At 46.2% G+C, this 26,247-nt stretch overlaps 1 protein-coding gene across 1 annotated transcript in view; it reads right to left on the bottom strand.

Annotated features, from left to right (window-relative positions):
- Positions 1 to 26,247, bottom strand: part of LOC144505513 (shootin-1-like) — a 141,271-nt gene that overhangs the window by 56,675 nt on the left and 58,349 nt on the right. The window contains exon 3 of the mRNA XM_078231636.1: positions 502 to 596. Coding sequence (XP_078087762.1) covers positions 502 to 596 — 95 coding nt within the window. The remainder of the gene's footprint in view (positions 1 to 501; positions 597 to 26,247) is intronic.

The following is a 26,247-nucleotide window of genomic DNA, read 5'->3' as shown; positions in this document are numbered from 1 at the left end:
TGTCGTCATAGACTGTGAATGTGAAATTGATAAATAAATGGCATTTAATGCCAATTTTCTACCCATGTCCAGCTAACAGTGCACAAAGACTGTTCAAACCTTGTATGGTAAATTCAGTGACATTCTAGTGAATCTGAAATTTGCTGTCGTTAACAGTGTCTTTTTCAGTAGCACTATCTTCCTCGTTGAAGAGAAAAGGGTTAATGTCTGAGTAAGAGTGTATAATTCACCTCAATGATCCCGACTGGTGGTGCGGAATGTGGACACTGACACCATTTCAATGGTGTACATTCATGTTCATTTGAATGGTACATTATGGCCCAGTTCTCGTTTCCTGGTTATCAGGAGAACAGTCCAACTCATCCCGATGTGCCTGGAGGATCTGAGAGCCAGTTAGCCCTAGTTGGGACTCTTGATCATAATTGGAGTTGAGTGAATATTGTCTGCATTGTGCTACCAGGCCCCCACAGAAGCACCAGGCATTCTGAGAGGCATTGTTACCTTGGTGGCTAAGACTTCCGCATTCTCCCGACAAGATTTCTCAATCTCCAGCTGCGTGTGCAAAGCATTCACTTCTTCGATAACCATCTGTGAAACTGGGAGAAAGGAAAGATCAACTCATCAAAATCATACATGCACTCCATCTCTTCTTAGTGAAATCTTGACTGGAGTCTACCTTATGCTGTCCACTGTCCATTAGTAACAGTGACTGGCATCAGTCCTGATGTCACCTATCTCTGAAATACACTGATGTGCTTGTTCTCCATCACAGTGTATTATCCAGGCAATGGTACGTGTCCTGCAGAACTGCTCTCACATGGTGCAGAAATACAATCAATTATTGGGACTGATATGAGAATCTTTCATTTCCATAACTAACTTATTTTTCTGTTTGGTTGGTGAGGTAAATAGGGAGAGATAGAAATCAGAGGAAGACAGGGAAGAGAAAACAAAAGCAAGAGTCAAAATGTCACAGATATGAAAACAGGTGAGAAAGAGATTCAAAGTCATGAAGATAGAATCATAAAATCATAGAGGTTTACAGCATGGAAGCAGACTTTTCGGCCCAACTTGTCCATGCCGTCCTTTTTTTTTAAACCACTAAGCTAGTTCCAATTGCCCACATTTGGCCCATATCCCTCTATACCCATCTTACCCATGTAACTGTCTAAATGCTTTTTAAAAGACAAAATTGTACCCGCCTCTACCACCTCTGGCAGCTTGTTCCAGACACTCACCACCCTCTGCGTGAAAAGAATGCCCCCTGGACCCTTTTATATCTCTCCCTTCCCACCTTAAACCTATGCCCTCTAGTTTTAGACTCCCCTACCTATGGGAAAAGATGTTGACAATCTACCTTATCTATGCCCCTCATTATTTTATAGACCTCTATAAGATCACCCCCAAGCATCCTATGCTGCAGGGGAAAAAGTCCCAGTCTATCCAACCTCTCCTTACCACTCAAAGCATCAAGGGATCAGTGCTGGGTCCTCTGCTTTTTGTGATTTTTATAAATGATTTGGAGGAGGGGGCTGAAGGGTGGATCAGTAAATTTGCTGATGACACCAAGATTGGTGGAGTAGTGGGTGAGGTGGAGGGCTGTTGTAGGCTGCAAAGAGACATTGATAGGATGCGGAACTGGGCTGAAAAATGGCAGATGGAGTTTAACCCTGATAAGTGTGAGGTGATTCATTTTGGTAGGACAAATTTGAATGCAGATTACAGGGTCAACGGCAGGGTTCTGAGGAATGTGGAGGAACAGAGAGATCTTGGGGTTCATATCCACAGATCTCTGAAAGTTGCCGCTCAGGTGGATAGAGCCGTGAAGAAGGCCTATAGTGTGTTAGCGTTTAGTAACAGGGGGTTTGAGTTTAAGAGCCGTGGGGTTATGCTGCAACTGTACAGGACCTTGGTGAGACCACATTTGGAATATTATGTGCAGTTCTGGTCACCTCACTATAAGAAGGATGTGGAAGCATTGGAGAGGGTGCAAAGGAGATTTACCAGGATGCTGCCTGTTTTGGAGGGTAGGTCTTATGAGGAAAGGTTGAGGGAGCTAGGGCTTTTCTCTTTAGAGCAGAGGAGGTTGAGAGGTGACTTAATAGAGGTTTATAAGATGATGAGAGGGATAGATAGAGTGGACGTTCAGAGACTATTTCCTCGGGTGGATGTAGCTGTTACTAGGGGGCATAACTATAAGGTTCATGGTGGAAGATATAGGAGGGATGTCTGAGGTAGGTTCTTTACTCAGAGAGTGGTTGGGGTGTGAAATGGACTGCCTGTTTTGATAGTGGAGTCGGACACTTTAGGAACTTTCAAGTGGTTATTGGATAGGCACATGGAGCACACCAGAGTGATAGGGAGTGGGATAGCTTGATCTTGACATAACATTGAGGGCCAAAGGGCCTGTACTGTGCTGTACTGTTCTATGTTCTATTCCGGTAAAATGAGAAAAGTCAAAGGGAAATTGGTAAGGGAAAGAAACAGAATGACAAATTTGTGAGGGAAAGGTTGAGATAGAGAAAGAGAGAAGTGACCACAGATCATTATAATGAAGAAAGCTCTAATGCTGGTCAGTGTTTACTGTGTCAAATTTTAAAATAACTCTTTGTTTATTATATTGTTGTGGAATTTTATTATTGGGAAAGATATTGAAGTTGAATTGAAGCAGCCCAGTTCTGCATCCTATCAATGTCTCTTTGCAGCCTATAACAGCCCTCCACCTCACCCACTAACCCCACGGCTATCTTTTGTAGAAAGGGGAAGGTTATTGTTCATCCGGCAGTAGGGGTAATTCAGTTGCATGTAATAAAAGAACTAACTTCAGAAAGTAAATCAAAGAAAAAGGTTTAATAAAGAAACTTAATTACTCCAACACCTGGGGCCATACAGGCTTCCCCACAATTCCCATCTGCTTCCTATTTATACTGGGTCAGCTGACCACCATATCATTTTGCCATTGGTTACATTGTCTACCAGGTCAGCTGACCCTCACAGCATCTTACCATTGGTTACATTATAACAGATTCCCCTTTTATCTTTTTTTTCCCCAAATTAAGGTAACCATCCTCCAGTATTCTTAACAACTTTCCAGTACCTGCATCCCTTTTGGTAAAGGTGTTGGATAACCGTAGAATTGCACCAATCCAGTTGAGCTTTGAAACCTCCTTGTTTTCCGGCATTTGTTAAATGCTGGCCAAAACAATTCTCAGTTGTTTATCTGTTACACTTTTTGTCGAGTGAACATTGTCCACATAAAGATCAATTATCCACACAACACTCAATTGGTACCTTCTTTCTCGACATTGCCATGAGAAATAACTGTTATACTGTCAAACAGATATATCCCCGTCTCTATCACCTTCACTAATGCTAGGATTTCAGCCGCCAATGTACTTTTGACTACCCTTAATATTTTCTTTGCTTCTCAGACCAAGGGGCAACGTTTTCCTTCCTTACTTACCAAGAATATTATGAATCTGGCACAGCTCGAATATCCATCTGGTAGATTAGCATGTGAAGCATCACTAAACACAACTAACTTCATGTCTTCCAGTTCTCCCAGTGCTGGGAATTTAATTACACACTCCTTTAATTTTAGCTTTTTTAAAGTTTTATTTGCCTGTAAGGTCTCTGACTGAAGCACACTTCAGCATATTACTGAGCTTTAAGACATTGTAGCTCCCATCTGGTCTTGTCCGTGTGCATAGCCAATTGAACTGTCCTATCATACTCCTCAACGGTTCTGTTTCTCGTTTTCCATCAACCTCTCTCTGGTTATGGGAATAGGGTCACTGCTGTCTAGGTAGCCCTGTTGATTCATCGTTATCCCAGATTTGGTTTGTCGGATATCAAGACCGAGATATCGAAAAGCACCGGCTGCTTGACTCCCTACTTTAAATTCTGTTTTTAGCTATTAATAATTACCCTCTCTTCAAACTCTAGCCAATTTTCCTTTAGACTTCCAATAGAACATTGCAAGATCTGCTTTTAACTGGACACAGCCAGCCTTCAGCAATACAGATCGTACAGAAAAATACCAAACCCTTGATGCACCACTCAATCCGTATACACATTTGTTGAGTTTCCACCACTGTCCCTGTGTATTACCTGCTTCTTTGGGTAGCTTCAAACTAAATTTCTCTGAAATGTTTCGCCCTGCAGAAATGCTGTTTTGATATCTATCGAATTTCATTCCCAATTATTAGATGCTAGGACAGCGAAAAGAATTTCAGTCTTACTTTCCCCACTGTGAGTGAAACAACCCTAATGTCTCTCCGCTCCAAGTGTTCTTCATACCCACTGGCTACTAATCCGGATTTTGCTTTATAAGTCCCATCTTGCAAAAACTTCCTCTGTGGAAACCCACCATTGGGACAGAGCAGGCTGCCCTTCAACTGGTACCTCGGTGTACACCCCAAAATCTTTCCAACTGTCCAATTCTCTTTGTTTGGCCTCTCTTAATTCAATAAACTTCATTTTATTGGCAACCACCAACACTTCCCTATCATGGGGACTTCTACTCCTATTACCGTCATCGGTTTGATTCCTAGCCTTCCTCATTAAACTCCGGCCTCTACTGCCATGTCTGTCCCTGTAAGGGCTGCTACTCTCAGACCTCTGTTCCATGTTAACACAACTTCAGTCACAGATTCGTGACTTTTTCCTGTGTTCATGGATTCACAAGTGCTCATTGACTCATCCTCAGAACGTAAATCTTGCTTTTTCGGCTTCCATCCTGTCACCCTAGTTTCCCAATCTTTCCCAAAGCTTTCGCTTTTTGCCCTTGCTCTTGGACATTAATCCAGTGTTTATATTTTCCTGAGGGTTTTCCTGCTCTTCCGATTATAGTGGCATCCCTCCACTCACTTGACCCTTTGGGTATGTATGATACCCTGTGCCCACTTTGGGTAATTAAACCTTTGAAGTAACAGCTTCATTCCATGCCTCACTGTTACTTAGCTGATCATCAGATTCCCTCTCGTCTAAAGCTGTCTGATCATCATAGTTGCTCAAGGTGCTTCCTGTATTTCTACATCTTGTTCAGATGCTCCAAATGCATAATCAATCGCCACTACTCTCGAAGAGTGGGCTCACACTGTCTGGTTACCATGTTGTAGTATTACTACTTTGCCATCTGTCCCTACCACTTTACCTGGCCCTTTCAATTCTTTTATTTGATTTGATTTATCATTGATGTGGAGATGCCGGCGTTGGACTAGGGTGGGAACAGTAAGAAGTCTCACAACACCAGGTTAAAGTCCAACAGGTTTATTTGGAATCATGAGCTTTCGGGGTGCTACTCCTTCATCAGGTGAGTTTAAACATCTTTTACTACCCTCCCATGTGCGTCTTCTATCTCCATTATCAAATTGGTGATATGAAAACATAAGAACGAGGAGCAGGAGTAGGCCATTTCGTCCTTCAAGCCTGCTCCGCCATTCAATAAGATCATGGCTGATCTTTTTGTGGACTCAGCTCCATTTACCCGCCCGTCCACCATAACCCTTAATTCCTTTACTGTTCAAAAATCTATCTATCTTTGTCTTAAAAACATTCAACAAGGTAGCCTCAACTGCTTCACTGGGCGGTGAATTCCACAGATTCACAACTCTTTAAGATAGCCTGCAGCTCCGTGACCATCACAGGCTGGGGGCCTGACTCTAGTTATCACTGGAATGAAAATCCGACTGTCTGGGCACTTTTTCCCAATTCCAGTTTCTGATTCCATCTGAGGAGTGAAAATCTTTCTTCTGTTATGACCCACTCAGTGCAACAAATTGAATGTGGATGTAGAGATAGTAACTAATTTGTGAAGCAATATAAAATGGAGTAATCAAATACAAAAAATATGTTACATGCACAATGGTACAATGGCCTGGCAGTCATAAAGACCTTACTGGAATTAGCTAGGTGGATTATACACTTTCCATTGAACTGTCCTGATTTTCTTCATTGTTGATACTTGTTACTTGAAGATTTTTGTAATATTCATTCTATCGGTAATGAAACTGAAACATTTCCTTTTTTCTTCTCCATAGAGAATAGGGGATGATAAGAAGGAAAAGCCAGAGTGCTCATGAATGTCTGGCTACTCTCAGGCTACTTGGCTAACTACAAAGCCAGGTAACACATCCCAAGAGTGGCTGGTAAATTGGAGCAGAAAGAAACTGCTTTGGTCTCAGTACTGTTAACTCCTGAGGTAATTCTGTCTGTCATCATAATTTGCCCTCGTCACTACTGATTTGAATGAACCAGAATGAGACTCACATTTTACAGAAAACCGAAACTGACTGGAATATCAAGCAGCTTTAGGAATATTCAAGAAGGAGGGATGGGAAGGTGAAGATGAGTTTTGGGAAGATGAGGAAGTGATTGGAGGGGAGGGAGGAGAGTAGGAAAGGTGAGGAGGATGGCTGGAATGGTAGAGGAGGAGGATAGGGAAGGTGAAGGAGTGATAAAATGAAGAACCAGTGCCATCGTCATGCAATAAAACAAGAACTGGAGCAGCATCTGTACTAGCTCACTTTGATGCCAGTTCAGACTTCATGTGCAAGCTGTCATGATGATGGATCATAACTCCAAATTCCGTACAGAGATATTGAGCTTATTTATAAGACATGTGGTTTTCTTTTAAGGACATACAAACAAAAACTAGACTGCAAGTAACCACATGCTGGAATTCCTATGTGGATTATATTCAGTCCTAAAAGAGACAACAGAATGTCGCAGCTTTTTTTTTTAAGAGAGATACATTTCAAAGAAAGAGGTAATGCAGAAACTGAACTGTAATCCCCTATGGAGATAATGAAAGCTGATTATCATCTCAGCAGAAACTACTACCAGCGGGTGAGTCATATCCCACACATGTTTGCGGTTTTCCCCTTCCATAAATAGACAAGAAAAAGATTTCAAAACTAACTGTAACTCTAGTCTCTGGCCAAGTTCCACTGTGCTAGTGTGTGCTGTGACAGTCACAGCTGAAGAGCATTGACTGTTGCTTACTGGTAAAGTCCCTCTCTCTCTTTGATTGCTGGAACAAGCCACAGTCGGAAAGGAAACCGGACAAATCCTTTCAACTAACCTGCAGAATGAAGAATTTCCAAACCAACTGTTCAACTGCCAAAGTTAATGCTACCAGAATCACCCAACTTAACAGCCACAACATTTCACCATCTACTCCTCATGGACAAGCCAAAGATTGTTTCGTATTTTTTTTAGAGAACTTTTAATTCTGGACTCTCGTCTCATTTCTAATCTATGTGTATGTCTGTTGCATTTTATTATTTTCTTCTTGCATTTTACTAATAAATAACTCTTTCCTTAAACTCAAAAAAGCCTGGTTAAATTGGCTCCTTAAGCATAAATATATTTGGACTGGGAAAATGTATGCACGAGGGAGGGACCAAAATTATTCTTGTCGTAACTTATAAAGGGTGGTAAATAAAGATTGGTATGCTTCCCCCCCTTCTGACCTGGGAGTATAAACATTTGGTGGTAGGCCATGCGGAATCATAACAAACTGAGGGATCTTGACAGGGGACCAGTCGGAACAAAGCCTATAAATGCCAACATTTTATGATTTAATTAATAATTTGTTGGTCATGAACCTAATTCACTTTAAGAGATTAAACAAAAAATATTTCTCTTTCCTATCCCAGTAAATCATCTGCATTAAAACAATCCACAGAATAGTTAACAAATTAGCACGTGTTGGCTCGCTATTGTTAGTGATGACAGCCTACCAGTCATCCAACCCACATCACTTTCCAGCAAAGCCTCGCGGTATAACTCAGAAATGGAAACCCTGGCTGTTCATGCCCACTATTTGAGGAGAAAAGCCATTGCACCATATTGCTCCTTTCATTTTTGGGATGCAGCACAATGAATGAGGAGAATGCAAGATATATATTGACAGAAAATTATACTGGGAGAAATGAACCAATGAAATCTAAAATCATAGAATCTCTACTGTGTAGAAGGAAGCCATTCAGCCCATCAAGAGTGCCATCAAGACAACTATTCCCCCCCAGGTCCTATTCATCTAACCCCATGTATTTACCCTGATAATGCTCCTGACACTAAGGGGCAATTTAGCACAGCCAATCAACCTAATCGTCACACATTTGGACTATGGGAGGAAACCGGAGCACCCGGAGGAAATCCATGCAGACACATAAATTCCACATAGACAGTGACCCGAGGCTGGAATTGAACCTGAGACCCTGGCGATGTGAGGCAGCAGTGCTAATCATTGTGTCGCCATGCCGCCCCAAATAATCGTCTTGGATTTTAATTTACTCTCTGGCCATCTTTTCTAGTTTAAACTCTGCTTCATCATGTTGTACAGCCATTAGCAGAGACATTTTACATTCAAACATTTTTAATCTTGCATTTATTTTGCAGCTGACAAAATGTAAAATTGGGATTTAGAATGTTGCCGGTAAAATCACGCAAGAGCTGAGAAATCAGGATCACGCCCAGTTTCTCAGCTCTCGCGATTTTACGAGAGCTGCTTTTCTGGCGAGATCAGCCTCTCGCCGGAAATGGGCAAGGTGCTGAATAAATTATTTAAATATATTTATGAGGATTTACATGGCATTAACAAGCCCGGCGCTCAATCGTCCGGGCTCACGTGCCATTGTGGTCTCACTGGGAGAGGTTCTCTCTGGCGAGGAAAAAACCTGCTCCCTATAAATGTGGAGCAGTCGTGTTGGCCTTGTCGGTAGGACCGGAGGCCATTGAGGCCCCCTGGGGAGGCCAAGTGCAAGAGGACACTGCCAGCCTGGCAACTCTAATGCACACTGGGCAGTGCCCTGGGGCGGGGTCTATGAGGGCAACCAAATCAGGGAGGGAGGGAGGAGACCTGCTGCCACTCTGCAAGTCCGATCGGTATGGGGTGGGAGGGGAGCCCACGATCAGTCTGGGCAGCTGTGTGGGCAGCGGGGGCTGCATTTCTGGGTGCTCTGGGGTTTGTGATTGGCTGCAGCTCCCGGGGGCTGGGAGGCTGTGTTCAGGCTGCCTGCAACAGCAGAGGCCTGATAGCTCTCTCTCTGTCAGACCTCTGCTATTGCACAAGTACAGAGTCAGAGGTCTGCACATGCACAATAACTCCCTCTGCTGTTGCTATTGCGCATGTGCAGAGGTCTGCACAAGAGCAATAGCTCCCTCGGCAGGTTGGCTGGTGAATTAAACCCCGCCCACTGCCTGTTGCAGCTAGAAATGGTCTAGTCTATATTTTCAATGTCTAAGCTCATAGGGTCGGGAGTGAAAACTCACTCAAAAAACAGATCTGCAACTTCCCCATTTTCACGCTAGCTGGACACTTCGAATCATTCTCGTAAAGTTCCACCCATGACCTCTCTCACATAATTAGGATAAAGGTGGCAGATGCACGGGAACATCATCACTAGCGAGTTCCCCTCCAAGCTATTCAACATCCTGACTTGGAAATATATCACTGTTCCTTCTCTGTCGCTCGATTTATCCCTGGAACTCTCTCACTAACAGCACTGTGGGTGTACCTACACCTCAGGGACTGCAGTGATTCAAGAAGGTAGATCACCACCACCTTCTCAAGGGCAATTAGGTATGGACAATAAACACTGGCTTTGCCGAAGAAGCCTACATTCCTAGAAAAGAACAAAGAAAGTGGGCACTAATCTCAAACCTCTCCTCTCTCTGAAAGGACTTCTTCCCAGGTAAGATCATTGTGGGATAACCTGAATTGAATTTGATTGATTGTTCTGCCTATAAATTCAAGAAATCGGGTATTTTCACTCCAAGAAGCCATGGGAGTTAATGTTGGGTAAAACAATAATATCATATTGGTGCGGCATTGGGAACTCCTCTGAAGTTGAGTGGGGAAGGAGTGAAGTCATTGTGGAGACAGAATAAAATGAGCTTTACTCCCCATCTTGTTTGTGCTGTTCCTGCCCTGTGACAGAGTAAGGCAGAATCTGGCTGTTTGTTCAGGAGAACATGCCAAATAGATCTGATGTCTCTCACGCCTCTTCGGGAAAGCGCGAGTAATTCAGTTGCAAGAACAGTCTGACAACCAGCAGAGTCTTAGCGAGGGAGTGTGTTTGCACATTCGCGAGTTATTTTAAATGCAAGTTGTCAGACAGTCAGAGAAATGAATATTTTGGCCATTTGAAATCATGCTGCAGGAAATGAGGGAAAGCATGAATTGAAACATAGCAGTTGATGCCCGAGGGAGGAACATTCTGTGCCATTCTTCACACAGCAGAGGTCCACAGAGGTCCACGATGTAGAATAGAAAATTATTTCATCCCAGGGAAGCTTTCATCCCTCAATTCTGTTGCAAGTAACAAAGAAAGCACAGCAAAGTTGAGCCATTCTGCAAACGACAGCATGTCTGCAGCTTGCATACTAATAAATCTGTTTCTGTTCTTTTCAAGGAAATATTAATAAAGTCTGTCTGCTCTTCATCTATCATTGGCTGCATGTATCACTTGGCTGAGTGATTCAGTGTACTGCATATGTTATCTTGTTCTGTATTGCAAGTCATCACTTCAACCCTGAGTGATCAAGACAAGAAGATGCACAGTACAGTGAGAGCACTCAGCTGCACTGTTTTCTACACTTCTGGATATGGTGAGAGGCAGAGGGTTAGCTTACGGCAATCTACTGGTGGCCAGTGCCTTCGTGCATCATTGTTTTTTTAAAACTCTTTATAAATTGAATGAGAGAATTAATTTTTTTGAAAAGAAATGTTATTTGATGTGTTATGATCCACGTAGAAAGTCTGAGAGGTGTCATGGCAATGGAATGCTACCAACCGGAGCATAAATACCCTGGCATTACTCACTCCAATTCATTGCTCAATCTTCCAAATTCACAAGATTTCATATGAATGTTATTAATAGCAGCTGGACCTCCGCAGTCTCATGCAGTATGCATTTGACATATCCCAGCGATTGTCACAATGCTTTTATTACCCTCGACTGGGCTAGCATCCAATATCCTGGCCGGAATCAAACTGTCCATCCTCCATAAGCATGGGTTAATTCAAAGCCTAGCTGCCCATGTCCTTACTCACACCAGACCAGGTTAAAGTCCAACAGGTTTATTTGAAATCATGAGCTTTCAGAGCGCTACTCCTTCATCAGGTGATTTCAAATAAACCTGTTGTACTTTAACTTGATGTTGTGAGACTTCCTATTGTCCCCACCCCAGTCCAACGCCAACATCTCCACATCATGACTGCTCACACCAAATCTTGATCACAATTCAACCCTGCGTTCACTAACCTTCACTGGCTCCTGGTCCACCAACACCACAATGTTAAAATTCTCATCCTGAAGTTCAAATTCCTTCATGGCCTCTCTCTTTCCTATCTCCGTAACCTCCTCCAGCCACACTATGAACTTGGCGCTCCTCAAACTCTGATGTCTTGTGCTTCCACTGCTTCTATTGACTCACCACTGGCTGCAATGCCTTCAGCCATCTGAGCCCTAAGCTCTGAAATTCCGCCCCTGACCCTCTTGGTTTCTCTATCCCTCTCTCCCTACTCCCTATCTCTCTCCCTGCTGTAAAAACCTCCCTCCATCACCTGTCCTAATGTCTCCTTTTTGCTTCAGTGCCAATTTTGGTCTGATTATGCTTTTGCAAATCACCTTGGAATTTGTCGCTATGGTAAGGTGCTATGCAAATACAAAGTGCTGTTGTTGAAGATTTGGAACATGCAGTGGTAAGGTGGTAACCATCCTCCTCATTAGCTTTGCAACGTTACCAGGAGCACTGAAGCACATGAATCAAGCTGCTGGACTGAGAAGTTCACGTTATTATTATTCAGGTGCTGAGCACTCACTGTTGCAGCTTCAATTAAAATGCCAGTCGCTGTGACTGTATGATTCATATCTGTCAGTGAAGTGACTGCTGAGATATTCAAGGGCATGCAAGGTGACCTGTTTCCTGCCTTGAATAATCACACATTGCTTACTGGCCACCTGAGACTCCAGCAATTAAACTGCGAAAGGTCAGTGCCTGTTGATTTTGGGTGAGCAGAGCCGATACATAGTTCCTTGAACCTGATCTTTGCCAGAAACAATTGTAGTTTTTTGACTGCGTTGGCTGTCGGGACTGTATAGATCAGTGGTGGGCAAACTGTGGCCCAGGGGCCACATACGGATCTGGGTTCTGAGTGTGTTCCACAAGACATTTTGTTGGTTGTTGCCCATGTGCAGTGTTGCCACGCCCCACTGATTTCCATCCGCATAGCTTTTCTCCCACCACTATGACTGAAGTGATAAGCATGTAAAGCAAGGGCAAGTGAAGTGAGGTGCATACTGATTGCTCACAACATTGACTGTGAGAGCCGTGCGCTCCCTCTGCATCCAAAGTATAAATATTTATTTTGTTTTACCATTTGAAGTTGATGATAGTTCCATGAATATAGAAACGATTACATTTTTAAGTTTAAATTTATTTATTTGTGTCACAAGTTAACACTGCAATGAAGTTACTGTGAAAATCCCCTTGTTGCAACACTCCGATGCCTGTTCGGGTACATTGAGGGAGAATTTAGCATGGCCAATGCACCTAACCAGCACGTCTTTCAGACCGTGGGAGGAAACCAGAGCACCCGGAGGAAACCCACGCAGCCAGGGGGAGAACATGCAGATTCCGCAAAGATAATGGCCCAAGCCAGGAATTGAACCCGGGTCCCTGGTACTGCGAGGCAGCAGTGCTAACCACTGTGCCGCCCACATTTTCTATTATTACTGTTATGAAATATTCAGTATGTATTAAATGTATCTAATCTTATTCATAGGGTCATGGTTATTGAACATGCCTGACAAAGCCCCAGGGCCTGATGGCATCTATCCTCGACTGCTCAGGGAGACGAGAGGTGAAATTGCTGGGCCTCTGACGGAAATCTTTGTCGCTTCTTTGGACACGGGTGAGGTCCCTGAGGATTGGAGGATAGCGAATGTGGTCCCGTTGTTTAAGAAGGGTAGCAGGGATAACCCAGGAAATTATAGACCGGTGAGCTTGACGTCCGTGGTAGGGAAGTTGTTGGAGAGGATTCTTAGAGACAGGATGTATGTGCATTTAGAACGGAACAATCTCATTCGTGACAGACAGCATGGTTTTGTAAGAGGGAGGTCGTGCCTTACAAATTTGGTGGAGTTTTTTGAGGAAGTGACAAAAACGGTTGATGAAGGAAGGGCCGTGGATGTCGTCTATATGGATTTCAGTAAGGCATTTGACAAAGTCCCACATGGCAGGTTGGTTAAGAAGGTTAAGGCTCATGGGATACAAGGAGAAGTGGCTCGATGGGTGGAGAACTGGCTTGGCCATAGGAGACAGAGGGTAGTGGTCGAAGGGTCTTTTTCCGGCTGGAGGTCTGTGACCAGTGGTGTTCCGCAGGGCTCTGTACTGAGACCTCTGCTATTTGTGATATATATAAATGATTTGGAAGAAGGTGTAACTGGTGTAATCAGCAAGTTTGCGGATGACACAAAGATGGCTGGAATTGCGGATAGCGAAGAGCATTGTCAGGCAATACAGCAAGATATAGATAGGCTGGAAAATTGGGCGGAGAGGTGGCAGATGGAATTTAATCCGGATAAATGCGAAGTGATGCATTTTGGAAGAAATAATGTAGGGAGGAGTTATACAATAAATGGCAGAGTCATCAGGCGTATAGAAACACAGAGGGACCTAGGTGTGCAAGTCCACAAATCCTTGAAGGTGGCAACACAGGTGGAGAAGGTGGTGAAGAAGGCATATGGTATGCTTGCCTTTATAGGACGGGGTATAGAGTATAAAAGCTGGAGTCTGATGATGCAGCTGTATAGAACGCTGGTTAGGCCGCATTTGGAGTACTGCGTCCAGTTCTGGTCGCCGCACTACCAGAAGGACGTGGAGGCATTGGAGAGCGTGCAGAGAAGGTTTACCAGGATGTTGCCTGGTATGGAGGGTCTTAGCTATGAGGAGAGATTGGGTAAACTGGGGTTGTTCTCCCTGGAAAGACGGAGAATGAAGGGAGACCTAATAGAGGTGTACAAAATTATGAAGTGTATAGATAGGGTGAACAGTGAGAAGCTTTTTCCCAGGTCGGAGGTGACGATCACGAGGGGTCACGGGCTCAAGCTGAGAGGGGCGAAGTATAACTCAGACATCAGAGGGACGTTTTTTACACAGAGGGTGGTGGGGGCCTGGAATGCGCTGCCAAGTAGGGTGGTGGAGGCAGGCATGCTGACATCGTTTAAGACTTACCTGGATAGTCACATGAGCAGCCTGGGAATGGAGGGATACAAACGATTGGTCTAGTTGGACCAAGGAGCGGCACAGGCTTGGAGGGCCGAAGGGCCTGTTTCCTGTGCTGTACTGTTCTTTGTTCTTTGTTCTTTGTTCTTTGAATCTTTCAGCCCACTGAGATGAAGGAGGGTCACACATGAGACCCACTCACTTAGCCTAGGTTGTCCATCACTGGTATAGAAAATAAATTTGGGCAGTACAATCCATTGTGGCTACATGTCAGTGCCAAGGTGGAAAATCCCAAGGGTGCTGCAGAGAGGCAGGGGAGGCCAGGGGCAATGGAGAAAGAGATGGTGGGGGGAATCTGGGTCAGAATGGTGAGGCAGTGGTGGACTCAATCGTCTGAATTTTTCTTCATTCTCCACAATCCAATTCAATAACTCATTGGGGCCATTGAGGAGAATGCCCACACCATTACACTTCTTGTTTCTGAACTGAAGCCTTGACTTCATGTGGTATTTTTAAAAAAAATTATTCCATCCTTAAAGTTACAAAACCAATGCTTACTTCGAGTGGTCTGGGAAAACTCAAATCCATTCCCTGCCTGCTCCAAAAACCAAATTCAAAATCCAGTTCATGGTCCTGACAAGAGAGACAAACAAAATCCAAGGTGACAAGATGAGGCACTGCACCCTAGCTTGGGCTTGATCAGACGCCTCATCTTAGCCAGAAGGCCGAGAAGCGATACGGCCTAATTCAGACTATACAGCAATTTCACTGAGTTGTGCAATCTGAATTCAAACCCTGCAGCCCAGTCATATTTCATTGCTTTTATGGTCATACGCTATTAAAACAAATCCCACTGCATCAAATTTGATGCAATTACTACATCTGCTCTTGTCTCAGTTGGCTTGGTTAAATGTAATTATTTTAAAATATGCACATATTTAACTTTAACTATTTATTGATCCCAGAAAAATCTATTATTAGAATCGGAATGTCTGGAAGTTCTGGAGCAAAGTGGCAGGGACCTCAAATGCATACTGCACACCTAACAGGTTCAAAGTCTTAACCTTTGCAGAGAGAGAATTCTGGAGAGGGAATTAATGTTGTGTACTCTACAGAGACCAAGCGCCACCACACTGGTTATTACCACTGTCCTTTCCTGTGCTCCTGACGAAGTAACATCAATGTCACAGTGTTTGACAGATAGAACGTATTAGGGCACAGCCACTTCTATAATCTTACAGTCAGGGGCAGATATTCAGGGCACACACACAAAGAAGGAATGGCAACAGTGTTGGAGAAAATTTCACTCCATGGGTGGCAAAGTGGTTAGCACTGGTGCCTTGTAGCACCAGGGACCCGGGTTTGATTCCGGCCTTGCGTGATTGTGTGGAGTTTGCACGTTCTCTCTGTGTCTGCATGGGTTTCCTCTGGGTGCTCCAGTTTCTTCCCACAGTCCAAGGATATGCAGGTTAGGTGGATTGGCCATGCTAAATTGCCCCTTAGTGTCCAGAAATGTGTAGGTTAGGGAGTTAAGTGAGGTAAATACATGGTGTTCGGGGATAGGGTGGGGTGTTCTTGGAGAGTCAGTGCAGACTTGATGGGCCGAATGGCCTCCTACTGCACTGTAGAGTTTCTATGAGGCCATTTTCTTGAGGCCCCAATGATGACATTTCAAAAGTATTTCATTGGCTGTAAAGTGCATTGGGACATTCTGCGGCTGTAAAAGGTGCTATATAAATGAACGTCTCTCTTCAGTATGTGTGAGGTTTAAAATTGAGTCAGCATCCGTGTTCACCTGATGGGGAAAGTATCAATTTGCTCCATTTAAATATATCAATTGTTTAAAACTAAACTACCAGGCTTCAGATTAGGGAACATTCACATGATGCACTTCCACCAGATAAATTGAAGTGTAGGAACCCTGGGACCTTGCTGCTGAAGTATAAAGTTTATTTATTTATCAGTCACAAGTTAGCCTTACATTAACACTGAAATGAAGTCACTGTGAAATTCCCCTAGTCGCCACACTCCGGTGGCTGTTCGGGTCAATGCACCTAACCAGCACGTCTTTCAGACTGGGTGGAAACCAGCGCACCCGCAGGAAACCCACACAGACACAGGGAGAACTGGCGATGTGAGGCAGCAGTGCTAAGTAGGCTGTTTAAAGTGAAATGATGGTTGCTGTGTACACATTGGTGGTTTTGTTATGGGTTTTAAAAGACTTTTTGCTGTAACTTGCTCAATGCATTGTTGGTAGTCCACAGTTTTTTGGGGTTTTGATTCTGACTATACTTTCCTTCATTGTCCTTCTTTGCTGCTGTCACTTAAATTACACCAGAAAAAGTGGTACGATTATTATTTCTTTTGAGAATTCCAAAGAAGATATGTGGGTATGGGAAGAGGATGTCATGAAAGAACTAACAGGTACAACTATAATAATTTATCAATATCTGAGGCACTTGTCAGACTGGGACCAACATTACATGTCCTCTCCACACACACAGCTAGATATATCAGAGGAAAACTTTCTTCACTGACTTTGCTTCACATTCCAACTTGGTACATAGTTCCTTCATCAATTGCAGACAATGGGTGAGATCTTGAGCCCACTCTCACCGTCCACAAGATTGCCCGCATGGGTTCAAGAGACGGTGAAACCTGGAAGTCGCAGATCTCGCGGGCGATTTCGTGACTTTCGCCGGCAATGTAATCAGGTTCACCCCTACAGTGGGCATGAAAATGATTTACCTACGTTTGAATGAATTTCAATATGATTCCCCCTCCAAATACCAACCACTTGCCGTATACCCACACTGCGCCACTCCAATCAGTGGGGTTGGGGGAGAGAAGTGCTGACTCGAAGGGAGGGTTAATGCCGAATTCATGTTCTGATCATGGTGTCCTTTGAACATGGCATCCTGATCTCAGTGCAGCCAGGCTTTGCCAGTGTGTTTAGGCCTCACCCCATCCCCCGCATGACGACATGAAACTGGTCTTTTTTGACAGAGTGGGATAAGATCTGGAGAGAAAACTGACCTGCTTCTCTGGGGAGAAACACACCATTTTTTCTTGCCGGATCCAACACTCTGCCAAATTCTGGTGAGGTCGCCCCCAATATCTAACGCATTATGCATTCTTGGGCCAGATATCCATCAGGTTGTCCAAACAACTGAGCCCAGGAAAAACACTTCATGATCGACAGCTCTGCCTCTCTGATTTTTCTGTCAATTGTATAATGCAAGATAAAGAGGTTTCAAGTACTTGCAGTTTCAGTTATTGATACTTTAACGGGTCCAGATGATTGACACTTTCATTGACGTGTCGTGAAAGGAGTTTTGTGTTATGAAAATGGGATGTTATGAATGACTGTGTTTTTAACATATCCTATTGTCACTACAGGTTTTATGGGTTCTGTACAGTAGGTGCATGAGCATAACAGCGCCATAGCTTGGCTGGGGGGGTAAGAGGGGGCCATGGGGCTGGGTGGAGGAGCATGAGGTGGCATGGATGGTGCACTGGAGTATGTGGAGGTGCGTGGTGAGGGCCTGACTGTTTATATTATAACTGGGACGAAGTCCTGCAGCACAAAAGCACATTCCACCTCAGCATACAACAGCCTTGGTGTATGAGCAATTTTTGGGATTGGCTAGCTCAACTGGAGCCTGCGTCCCCACCTCCCTCACCCCCACAATGAAAATCCTATCTTTATCTTTTCCCTACAGAGGGGCGCATGGAGCCGGGAAATTCCCCACTTCCAGCATGACAATCCAGCCTTCATCTCCCAAATGGAAGACATTGCAGATCGAACCCACCTGAACAGGAACTACAGTGCTAGCTGATCAAAGTTTTAAATAATGAGTTCTGCCGAGGCCCAAAATTGTAACACAGCAATGAAGTTACTGTGAAAATCCCCCAGTCGCCACACTCCGGCACCTGTTCGGGTACACTGAGGGAGAATTTAGCATGGCCAATGCACGTACCAGCACGTCTTTCAGACTGTGGGAGGAAACTGGAGCACCCGGAGGAAACCCACGCAGACGTGTGGAGAACGTGTCGACTCCACACAGACAGTGACCCGAGCCAGGAATCGAACCTGGGTCTTTGGCACTGTGAGGCTGCAGAGCTAACCACTGTGCCACCTTGCCATCCATGAAGTTGAGTGTAAGAAGTTGCTCTTTACTCAAAAGTGTAAATGAACAGCCAACCCCACATCCTCACTATTTATCTGCAGGAATAACTTAGCTGCTAGTGGATAATGATGGTGCTGTGTATAGCGGGCAGTAATTGGAGCCACAGGTCAGATTCTATTTCAAGGGCAGATATTTTGTTTTTAATTGAGTTTTGGACGCTCTCAAGTTTATGGAGGTGTAAAATGGGCACCGAGGATATATTTACTATGGCAAAAATTTATTGCCACCCAAGTTTCCTGATGTTTCTCTGCTTGAAACTATGTTTTTTTATTGAATTGAAATGAATGGTTCTGCAGCATTCCGCTTGACTGGAATGTGATGGCATGACTGTGTGATATTACTGAGGGACATGGTGATCCATTCCTGTGAAATTCCTCCACCTGCCATTTCGCTATTTTAAATGAGGTGCTACCCTCCTCAGCAAATGCCACTGTTAACATCACAGAGAATGAACTTCATGTAAACACATTAACATGCTCATTACTAATATGCAATGTCACTGTGTCTTGTAATAGATGTAACAGCATAACTGAGACAAAACAGTGCACATTGGGGATGATTTTACAATCGCATTGCACCCGTTTTCAGGCAGTGGTAAAGTGGGCCGTAAAACACTGAGCATGATCAGCACCGGTTTTCACGACCTGCACCATTTTACGAGCGCCGGATATCTGATGCGGTCAGTCTCTCGCTGGAAATGGGCGAGAGGCAGCTTAATATATTTAAATCTATTAAAATGGACATTTGCATCTGCTTTAGCGAGCCCGGCACTCAATTGTCCGGGCTCCGCCTCCCTTTATGACCTCTCCAGGAAAGGTTCATGCCGGCGAGGAATAGATATGCTCCCCATGAACGGGGAGCATTCGGCTTGGCCTTGTCGATGGAACCAGATGCCATTGAAGCCCCCCCCCGAGGATGCCGAGGGCAAGAGGGGAGTGCCCCTTGGGCAGTGCCAGACTGGCAGTACCACTCAGGCAATACTAGTCTGGCACCTGGGCCATGCCCATGAGGCAGTGCCAGGAGGCAGGACCAATGGGGAGGGGCTAATGAGAGGAGGGGTCCCACTGCCACTCTAGAGGGATCGGGGGGGGGGGGGGGGGAGGGAGGGAGAGGGGGCTCGCTGCCACTCTGCAGCAATCAGTGGGGGAGGGCTGCGGGTCCACAATTGGTGAGGGATTGAGGTCCGCGATCAGTCTGGCCAGTGGGTCAGCAGGGGCTGCATCTCAGGCCGCAGGCCCCTGTGATTGCTGGGTAGGGAGCTGCTTCAGACAGCCTGCAATAGCAAGGGACTGTTAGCTCTCTCTTGTCTGTCAGGCCCCTGCTACTACTAATGCGCATGTGCAGCATCAGTAGCCTGCACATGCGCTCTACCTCCCTCTGCAGGCTTTCGGACACCCATTGTCTTCTGCAGCGCGAATCTGACGGGCTCAAAATTTTGTAGGCAGAGTGTATGGGGGAAGGACTAAAAACAGGTCTAAAAGTCGGGTCTGAAACTCTCCCAGTTTCAAGTCCGCCCAGTACTAAGAATGAAAATGGTAAAATCGCGCCCAGAATCTCTCTTCCACAGTACAATTATTAACTCTGATTCAAACACAGAGCAAACTCTCACAAAGAAGATGATGAGAAACAGGAGCAGGAACAGTACATACAGCCCCTTGCACCTGCTCCACCATTCAGAGCTGATCTTCTCCATCAATTCCACTTTGCCACCTCATGGTGAAACCCTTGGATTTCCTTTGGAGCTCAAAGATCTGTCAGTTTTGGTTGTAAAACCGGTCCAGGGCTTCCCGGCCAACTGGAAAGGGGCTCGGCCCTGTCATGGCCGAGCCAGGGGGTGGGGCCACTGCCTCCATGTAAAATTCCAGCCAATGATAAGGAAGCAACACTGTCACTCATTCTCACACTCACAGCCACCTGTGCTCAGATCCTGTTACTGCAGAGACTTTGAGAGGGTTGTTTGGAGACAGGATCTGCATGTGGCGAGATGCCTGGCATGAATGGACTACAGTCAGGGCAGGGGAAAAGGATCGAACAAGTGACAACCTGCCGGAGGTCAAGGTCACACGTGAACTCTACAGCAGAGAACCCGGGTGAGGACTTTGATGTAGTGGCCTACAGTAAAAGGCTGACGGGTATGCACAATGAAATGCTTAGTACATTGGCTTGTCAGAAATCCTGTGATCAATGTCAAGGAATATGGAGGAGTCCAACATCAACTTGGTGCAAGACTTTGTGCAAAGCTTGAAGCCCGTCTCTCCAGTGTAGAACTTGTGGCCTGGTCCATAATCTATGATGCAGTGTCTGGGCTTCTACTGGAGCAGAAACCACACAGCACGCGGGTGCAATAGCGGAAGCTCAGACTGAAGTTAAATAAGCTCCGTTTGCTGCCATCATGGCTATGGATATCAGTGTTCAAAGAGTCTAATAGCTGTCCAGCGATTTTCCCTCTAACTCACGACGCAGACCCTTGGGCGTGGCAGTGTCTCCAAGGAGTGTGAACCTGCTAAAGTTTGTCAGGATGACAGCATGTCCTCCCACCACCGTCACTGCAGCAGTGCCCTTGTTGTTGCCTGTCAGCCAGCTCGTCCAGACTGGCATGGTGCTGAACAAAGCCGGGCCTAAGGGCAGAGCTGCTGAAGGTCATATTCCAAAGCTATCTGCAGTCTCTGTCACAAATAGTCAGCCTACTTTCACCAGCAATGCTACAGCCACTGGGGCAGGACTGTATAACCACACTAATCCCCAGTCCAACGCCGGCATCTCCACATCATAACCACACTCAGACAGGCAAATACAAACAGAAGAGGCACTGAGGGAATGCACAGGGTGTTTGGTTGATTTATAGATAGATGGATATCAGATGGTTTAATTTATAAATTTGGTTTGGAATGATGTTTTGGGGTGGTTTTTATTTTAGCCAGGAGGATGCTCTGATGATGGAAACAGAGGGATAGCAAGTATGGGATTGTTGGCGAATGGAGAATAGTTCTGCAAACAGATGAATTGATCTCCAACAGCCCAGCCAGAAAGGGGATGTGTTGGGTGCCTCCTCTCTTTCTCCTCGTCCTCCATCCGAGCTCTTCCTCCCACCATCCTCAGCTGGTCACTGCAGGTGAAGGCTGTCCCTGATGATGGTGAGGTAGTGCAGCAAGCTAAGGACCATGACCTGTCTTAACATACGCTTCACTCAGTACTGCAGGGCCCGTCCTGTGCAGTCCAGGCAGCAGCAGTATTGTTTGAGCACAGCAGTGCTCTTCCTGATCGCATTTTGTAAAGTGACGTGCCTCACATTATACACAAAAGGCCCACACACGCATGCATTGTGCAATGGGATAATGAGCTATATGGTGACTTGATGCCCAGTTACCAACCTCTGGTCTGTCATGGTGGCTCCAATGCAGATGGTACAGCAGACTGCCGCACCCATGACTGCTGCCAGGATATAGTGCATTGATTAGCACAATGTGCTGAGTATGGTCACATTCGAGCTGCACTCAGAGGATAGATTCCCTTCTGGTAATACTGGATCTCCGATTTGATATGTGGCATCGACGAAGCAGTTAATGGCAGCCTGCACTATGAGGAAGTCTGCTATCCTCATGTTGCTGTGTGCCCGCTCCATCTGCTTCTTTCTGGCAAGAGAGAATGAAGTGTATTACACAGCCTCGCTGATCTCTCTTATGTGACTGTGGATGGAAAGCAGGGAGGTGTAAATACCACCTGCACCAGGTGGATGGAACCCGACACATAAAGAATGATGCGCACAGTCACTTTTGTATCTTCTGGCAATGCCATCTTTGCCCTGGTCTGAGGCCAGTTATGGCAGCAACAGGTGGCAGGTTTCAATGAGTGCCACTTTGTGTATTGGAAATGTCTGACACACAGGGCCCGATTTTACCATTTTGATTCTTAGTGCCGGGCGGACTTGAAACTGGGATTGTTTCAGATCCGACTTTCAGACCTGTTCTCAGGCGCTCCCATACACACTCTGCCTGAAAAAAAAATCAGCGATTCCGAATTGCACTGCAGAAGCCTGTGGGTGGGGCATATCACACCCAAAACACTGCAGCTCCAATTGGAGCCTTCAACTGCACATGCACAGTAAAAAACAAATAGAAAAATGCTCCCCTGCCACATCGCTCCCGGGCCGCATAATGCCTCCCCCCGGCCCAGGACATTGCCCCATCCCCACAACATTACTGTCCCCCTTATCCCCCCACACCCCCACCTCCCCCCTCCCCCCACCCAGGCTGATCACGGCCCCCTGCCCCCTGCCCCCCAAACCGATCGCACGCAGAGTGGCATCAGACTCCCCTTTCCCTCCCACCGATCGCACACAGAGTGGCAGCAGACCCCACATTATTCGCACGCAGGGTGGCAGCAGACCCCCCCCATCCCCCTTACCAGAGAGCCATCTGACCCACCTCCCTCCCCCCCCGCAACCAGAGAGCGATCTGACCCGCCTCCCTACCCCCACCAGAGACGATCTCACCCGCCTCCCCCACCCCCACCAGAGAGCGATCTGGCCCGCCTCCCCCACCCCCACCAGGGAGCAATCTGACCCACTCCCCCACCCCCACCAGAGAGCGATCTGACCAGCCTCCCCCACCCCCACCAGAGAGCGATCTGACCCGCCTCCCCCACCCCCACCAGAGAGTGATCTGACCCGCCACCCCCACCCCCACCAGAGAGCGATCTGACCCGCCTCCCCCACCCCCACCAGAGCGATCTGACCCGCCTCCCCCACCCCCACCAGAGCGATCTGACCCGCCTCCCCCACCCCCGCCAGACCGATCTGACCCGCCCTCCCACCCCCACCAGAGAGTGATCTGACCCGCCTCCCCCACCCCCACCAGAGAGCGATCTGACCCGCCTCCCCCACCCCCACCAGAGAGTGATCTGACCCAACTCCCCACCCCCACCAGGGAGCGATCTGACCCGCCTCCCCCACCAGGGAGCGATCTGACCCGCCTCCCCCACCCCCACCAGAGAGCGATCTGACCCGCCTCCCCCCCCCACCAGAGAGCGATCTGACCAGCCTTCCTCCCCCCCCCACCACCGATCTGAGTCAGAGAGCTGCCAGAAGCTCTGAATTTACCTCCTCAGAAGCTGGAGCGCCCGAATCGGACCTTTGCGAATCATGTCTGTTTAATGCCGAATCCGGATGGGCGAACGCCGTGGTAAAGGGGGAGGTCCTGGTAAAGTTGGGCGTCCAGAACATTAATTAAATTTAAATGCATTTAAATTGCCGTCGCGCCCGTTTTGGACACGGTCCCGATCGCCGCCATTTTCAGCCATTGGTAATGGGGAAACAGCCACGGAGGCAATCGCCACTCGCCTCGCGCCTGACTTTACCATGTTTTCACACCTGAAAACAGGCACAACTTGATGGTAAAATCAGGCCCACAGTTTTGCACTGTGATTCAAGTAGAACAGGTGTCCAACCATGTTGCTCGGGGCCCCACAGTTCCATTTTATTCTCACTCAGGTGGCCAATGAGCAAATTCCAGGAAGATAAGGTTTGACATAACATTAAACTGAATTCCAAAAGAGTTGAGATATGAAGAAAAAAAACTACTTGCTGAGCAAAAGCAAAGTAATGTCATAGCAATAAATTAAAATTAGAAAAATAATTAATAAAATTGACCAATAAAATGGTGAAAGGGAGTGTATGTGTGTGTCCAGCTCACTCACTCACCCTCACCCACTGTGAGAATTGGTGTGTGGGGCTAAGGGTGAGTGAGAACTTGAGACATGGAGTAATGCAGACACACACACACACAGACACACACACACACACCCTCTCCATCACATACACGCACACGCTGATCCAGGTAGGTGGAGAGTATTCCATCACATTTCTGACTTGTGCCTTGTAGATGGGGGACAGGCTCTTTGGGAAGTCAGGCAGTGAGTTACTCGCCACAGGATTCTTAACCTCTTACCTGCTCTTGTAGCCGCAGTATTTATGTGGCTAGACCAGTTCAATTTCTGGTCAATGGTAACTACCAGGATGTAGATTGAGGGGGATTCAGGATGGTAATGTCATTGATTGTAAGAAGTCTCACAACACCAGGTTAAAGTCCAACAGGTTTATTTGGTAGCAAATACCATAAGCTTTCGGAGCACTGCTCCTTCGTCAGATGGAGTGGATATCTGCTCTCAAACAGTGCACAGACACAGAAATCAAGTTACAAAATGCTAATTAGAATGCGTATCTCTACAGCCAGCCAGGTCTTAAAGGTACAGACAACGTGGGTGGAGGGAGCATTCAACACAGGTTAAAGAGATGTGTATTGTCTCCAGACAGAACAGCTAGTGAGATTCTACAAGCCCAGGAGGCAAGCTGTGGGGGTTACTGATAATGTGACATAAATCCAACATCCCGGTTGAGGCCGTCCTCATGTGTGCGGAACTTGGCTATCAGTTTCATTGATTGCCAGGGGGTAATGGTTAGATGCTCTCTTGTGGAAAGTGGTCAATGCCTGGCATTAGTGTGGCATGAATGTTACTTGCACTTGTCAGCCCAAGTCTGGGTATTGTCCAGGTCTTGCTGCATTTGGACATGGACTGTTTCAGCATCTGAGAAGTCGCGAATAATGGTGAACATTGTGTAGTCAACAGCAAACATCTCCAGTTCTGACATAATGGCAGAAAGGTCGTTGATGAAACAGTTGAAGATGGTTGGGCCTAAGATACTGCCCTGAGAGACTCCTGTAGTGATTTCCTGGAGCTGAGGTTGACACCTCATTTTTAGGTATGTCTGGTGTTGCTCCTGGCATGCCCTCCTGCACTCTTCATTGAACCAGGATTGATCCCCTGGCTTGACGGTAATGGTAGAGTGGGGGATATGTCAGGCCATAAGGTTACAGATTGATAGAGTCTGACTCTGCTGCTGCTGATGGCCCACAGCGCCTCATGGATGCCTAGTCTTGAGTTGCTGGATCTGTTCTCAATCTATCCCATTTCGAATGGTGGTAGTGCCACACAACACAATGGGGGTATTCTCAATGTGAAGACAGGAATTTGTCTCCACAAGGACTGTGTGCTGAGCACTCCTACCGAAGATGGATATATTCATCTGTGGCAGGCAGGTTGATGAGGATGAGGTTGTATGTTTTTTCTCTTGCTGGTTCCCTCACCCCAGGTGTAGACCTAGTCTAGCAGCTATGTCCTTTAGGACCTGGCCATTTTGGTCTTTCATGGTAATACCGAGCCACTATTGGTGATAGACATTGAAGTCCCCCACTCAGAATATATTCTGCGCCCTTGCCACCCCAGTGCTTCCTTCAAGTGGTCTTCAACATGGAGGAGTACTGATTCATCAACTGAGAGGTATGCGGTATTCAGCAGGGGGTTTCTTTGTCCATGTTTGACCTGATGCCATGAGACTTCATGGGGCCCAGAGGCTGATGTTCAGGATTTCCAGGGCAACTCCCCCCTGACTGTATACCGCTGTGCCATCACATCTGCCAGGTCGACCTTGCCACTCAGAAAGGACTCATCCAGGAATGGTGATGGTGGTGTCTCGGGCATTATCTGTTAGGTATGATTCCGTGATAATGACTATGTTAGGCTGTTTGGCTAGTCTGTGAGACAGCTCTCCCAATTTTGGTACAAGCCACCAGATGTTTGTAAGGAGGACTTTGCAGAGTCGACAGGACTGGGTTTGACGTGGTCATTTCATAGAATCCCTGCAGTACAGGAGGAGGAGGCCATTCAGCCCATCAAGTCTGCACCGACTCTCCAAAAGAGCATCTTACCCAGGCCACACCAGATGTGTACGGGTATGGTGCCGATACTGTTTTGCAGCAAGAAT

Source organism: Mustelus asterias, chromosome 16 (assembly GCF_964213995.1).
Source record: "Mustelus asterias chromosome 16, sMusAst1.hap1.1, whole genome shotgun sequence".
NCBI classification, from domain to species: Eukaryota; Metazoa; Chordata; class Chondrichthyes; order Carcharhiniformes; family Triakidae; genus Mustelus; species Mustelus asterias.
This window is presented reverse-complemented; position numbering and strand designations above follow the sequence as displayed.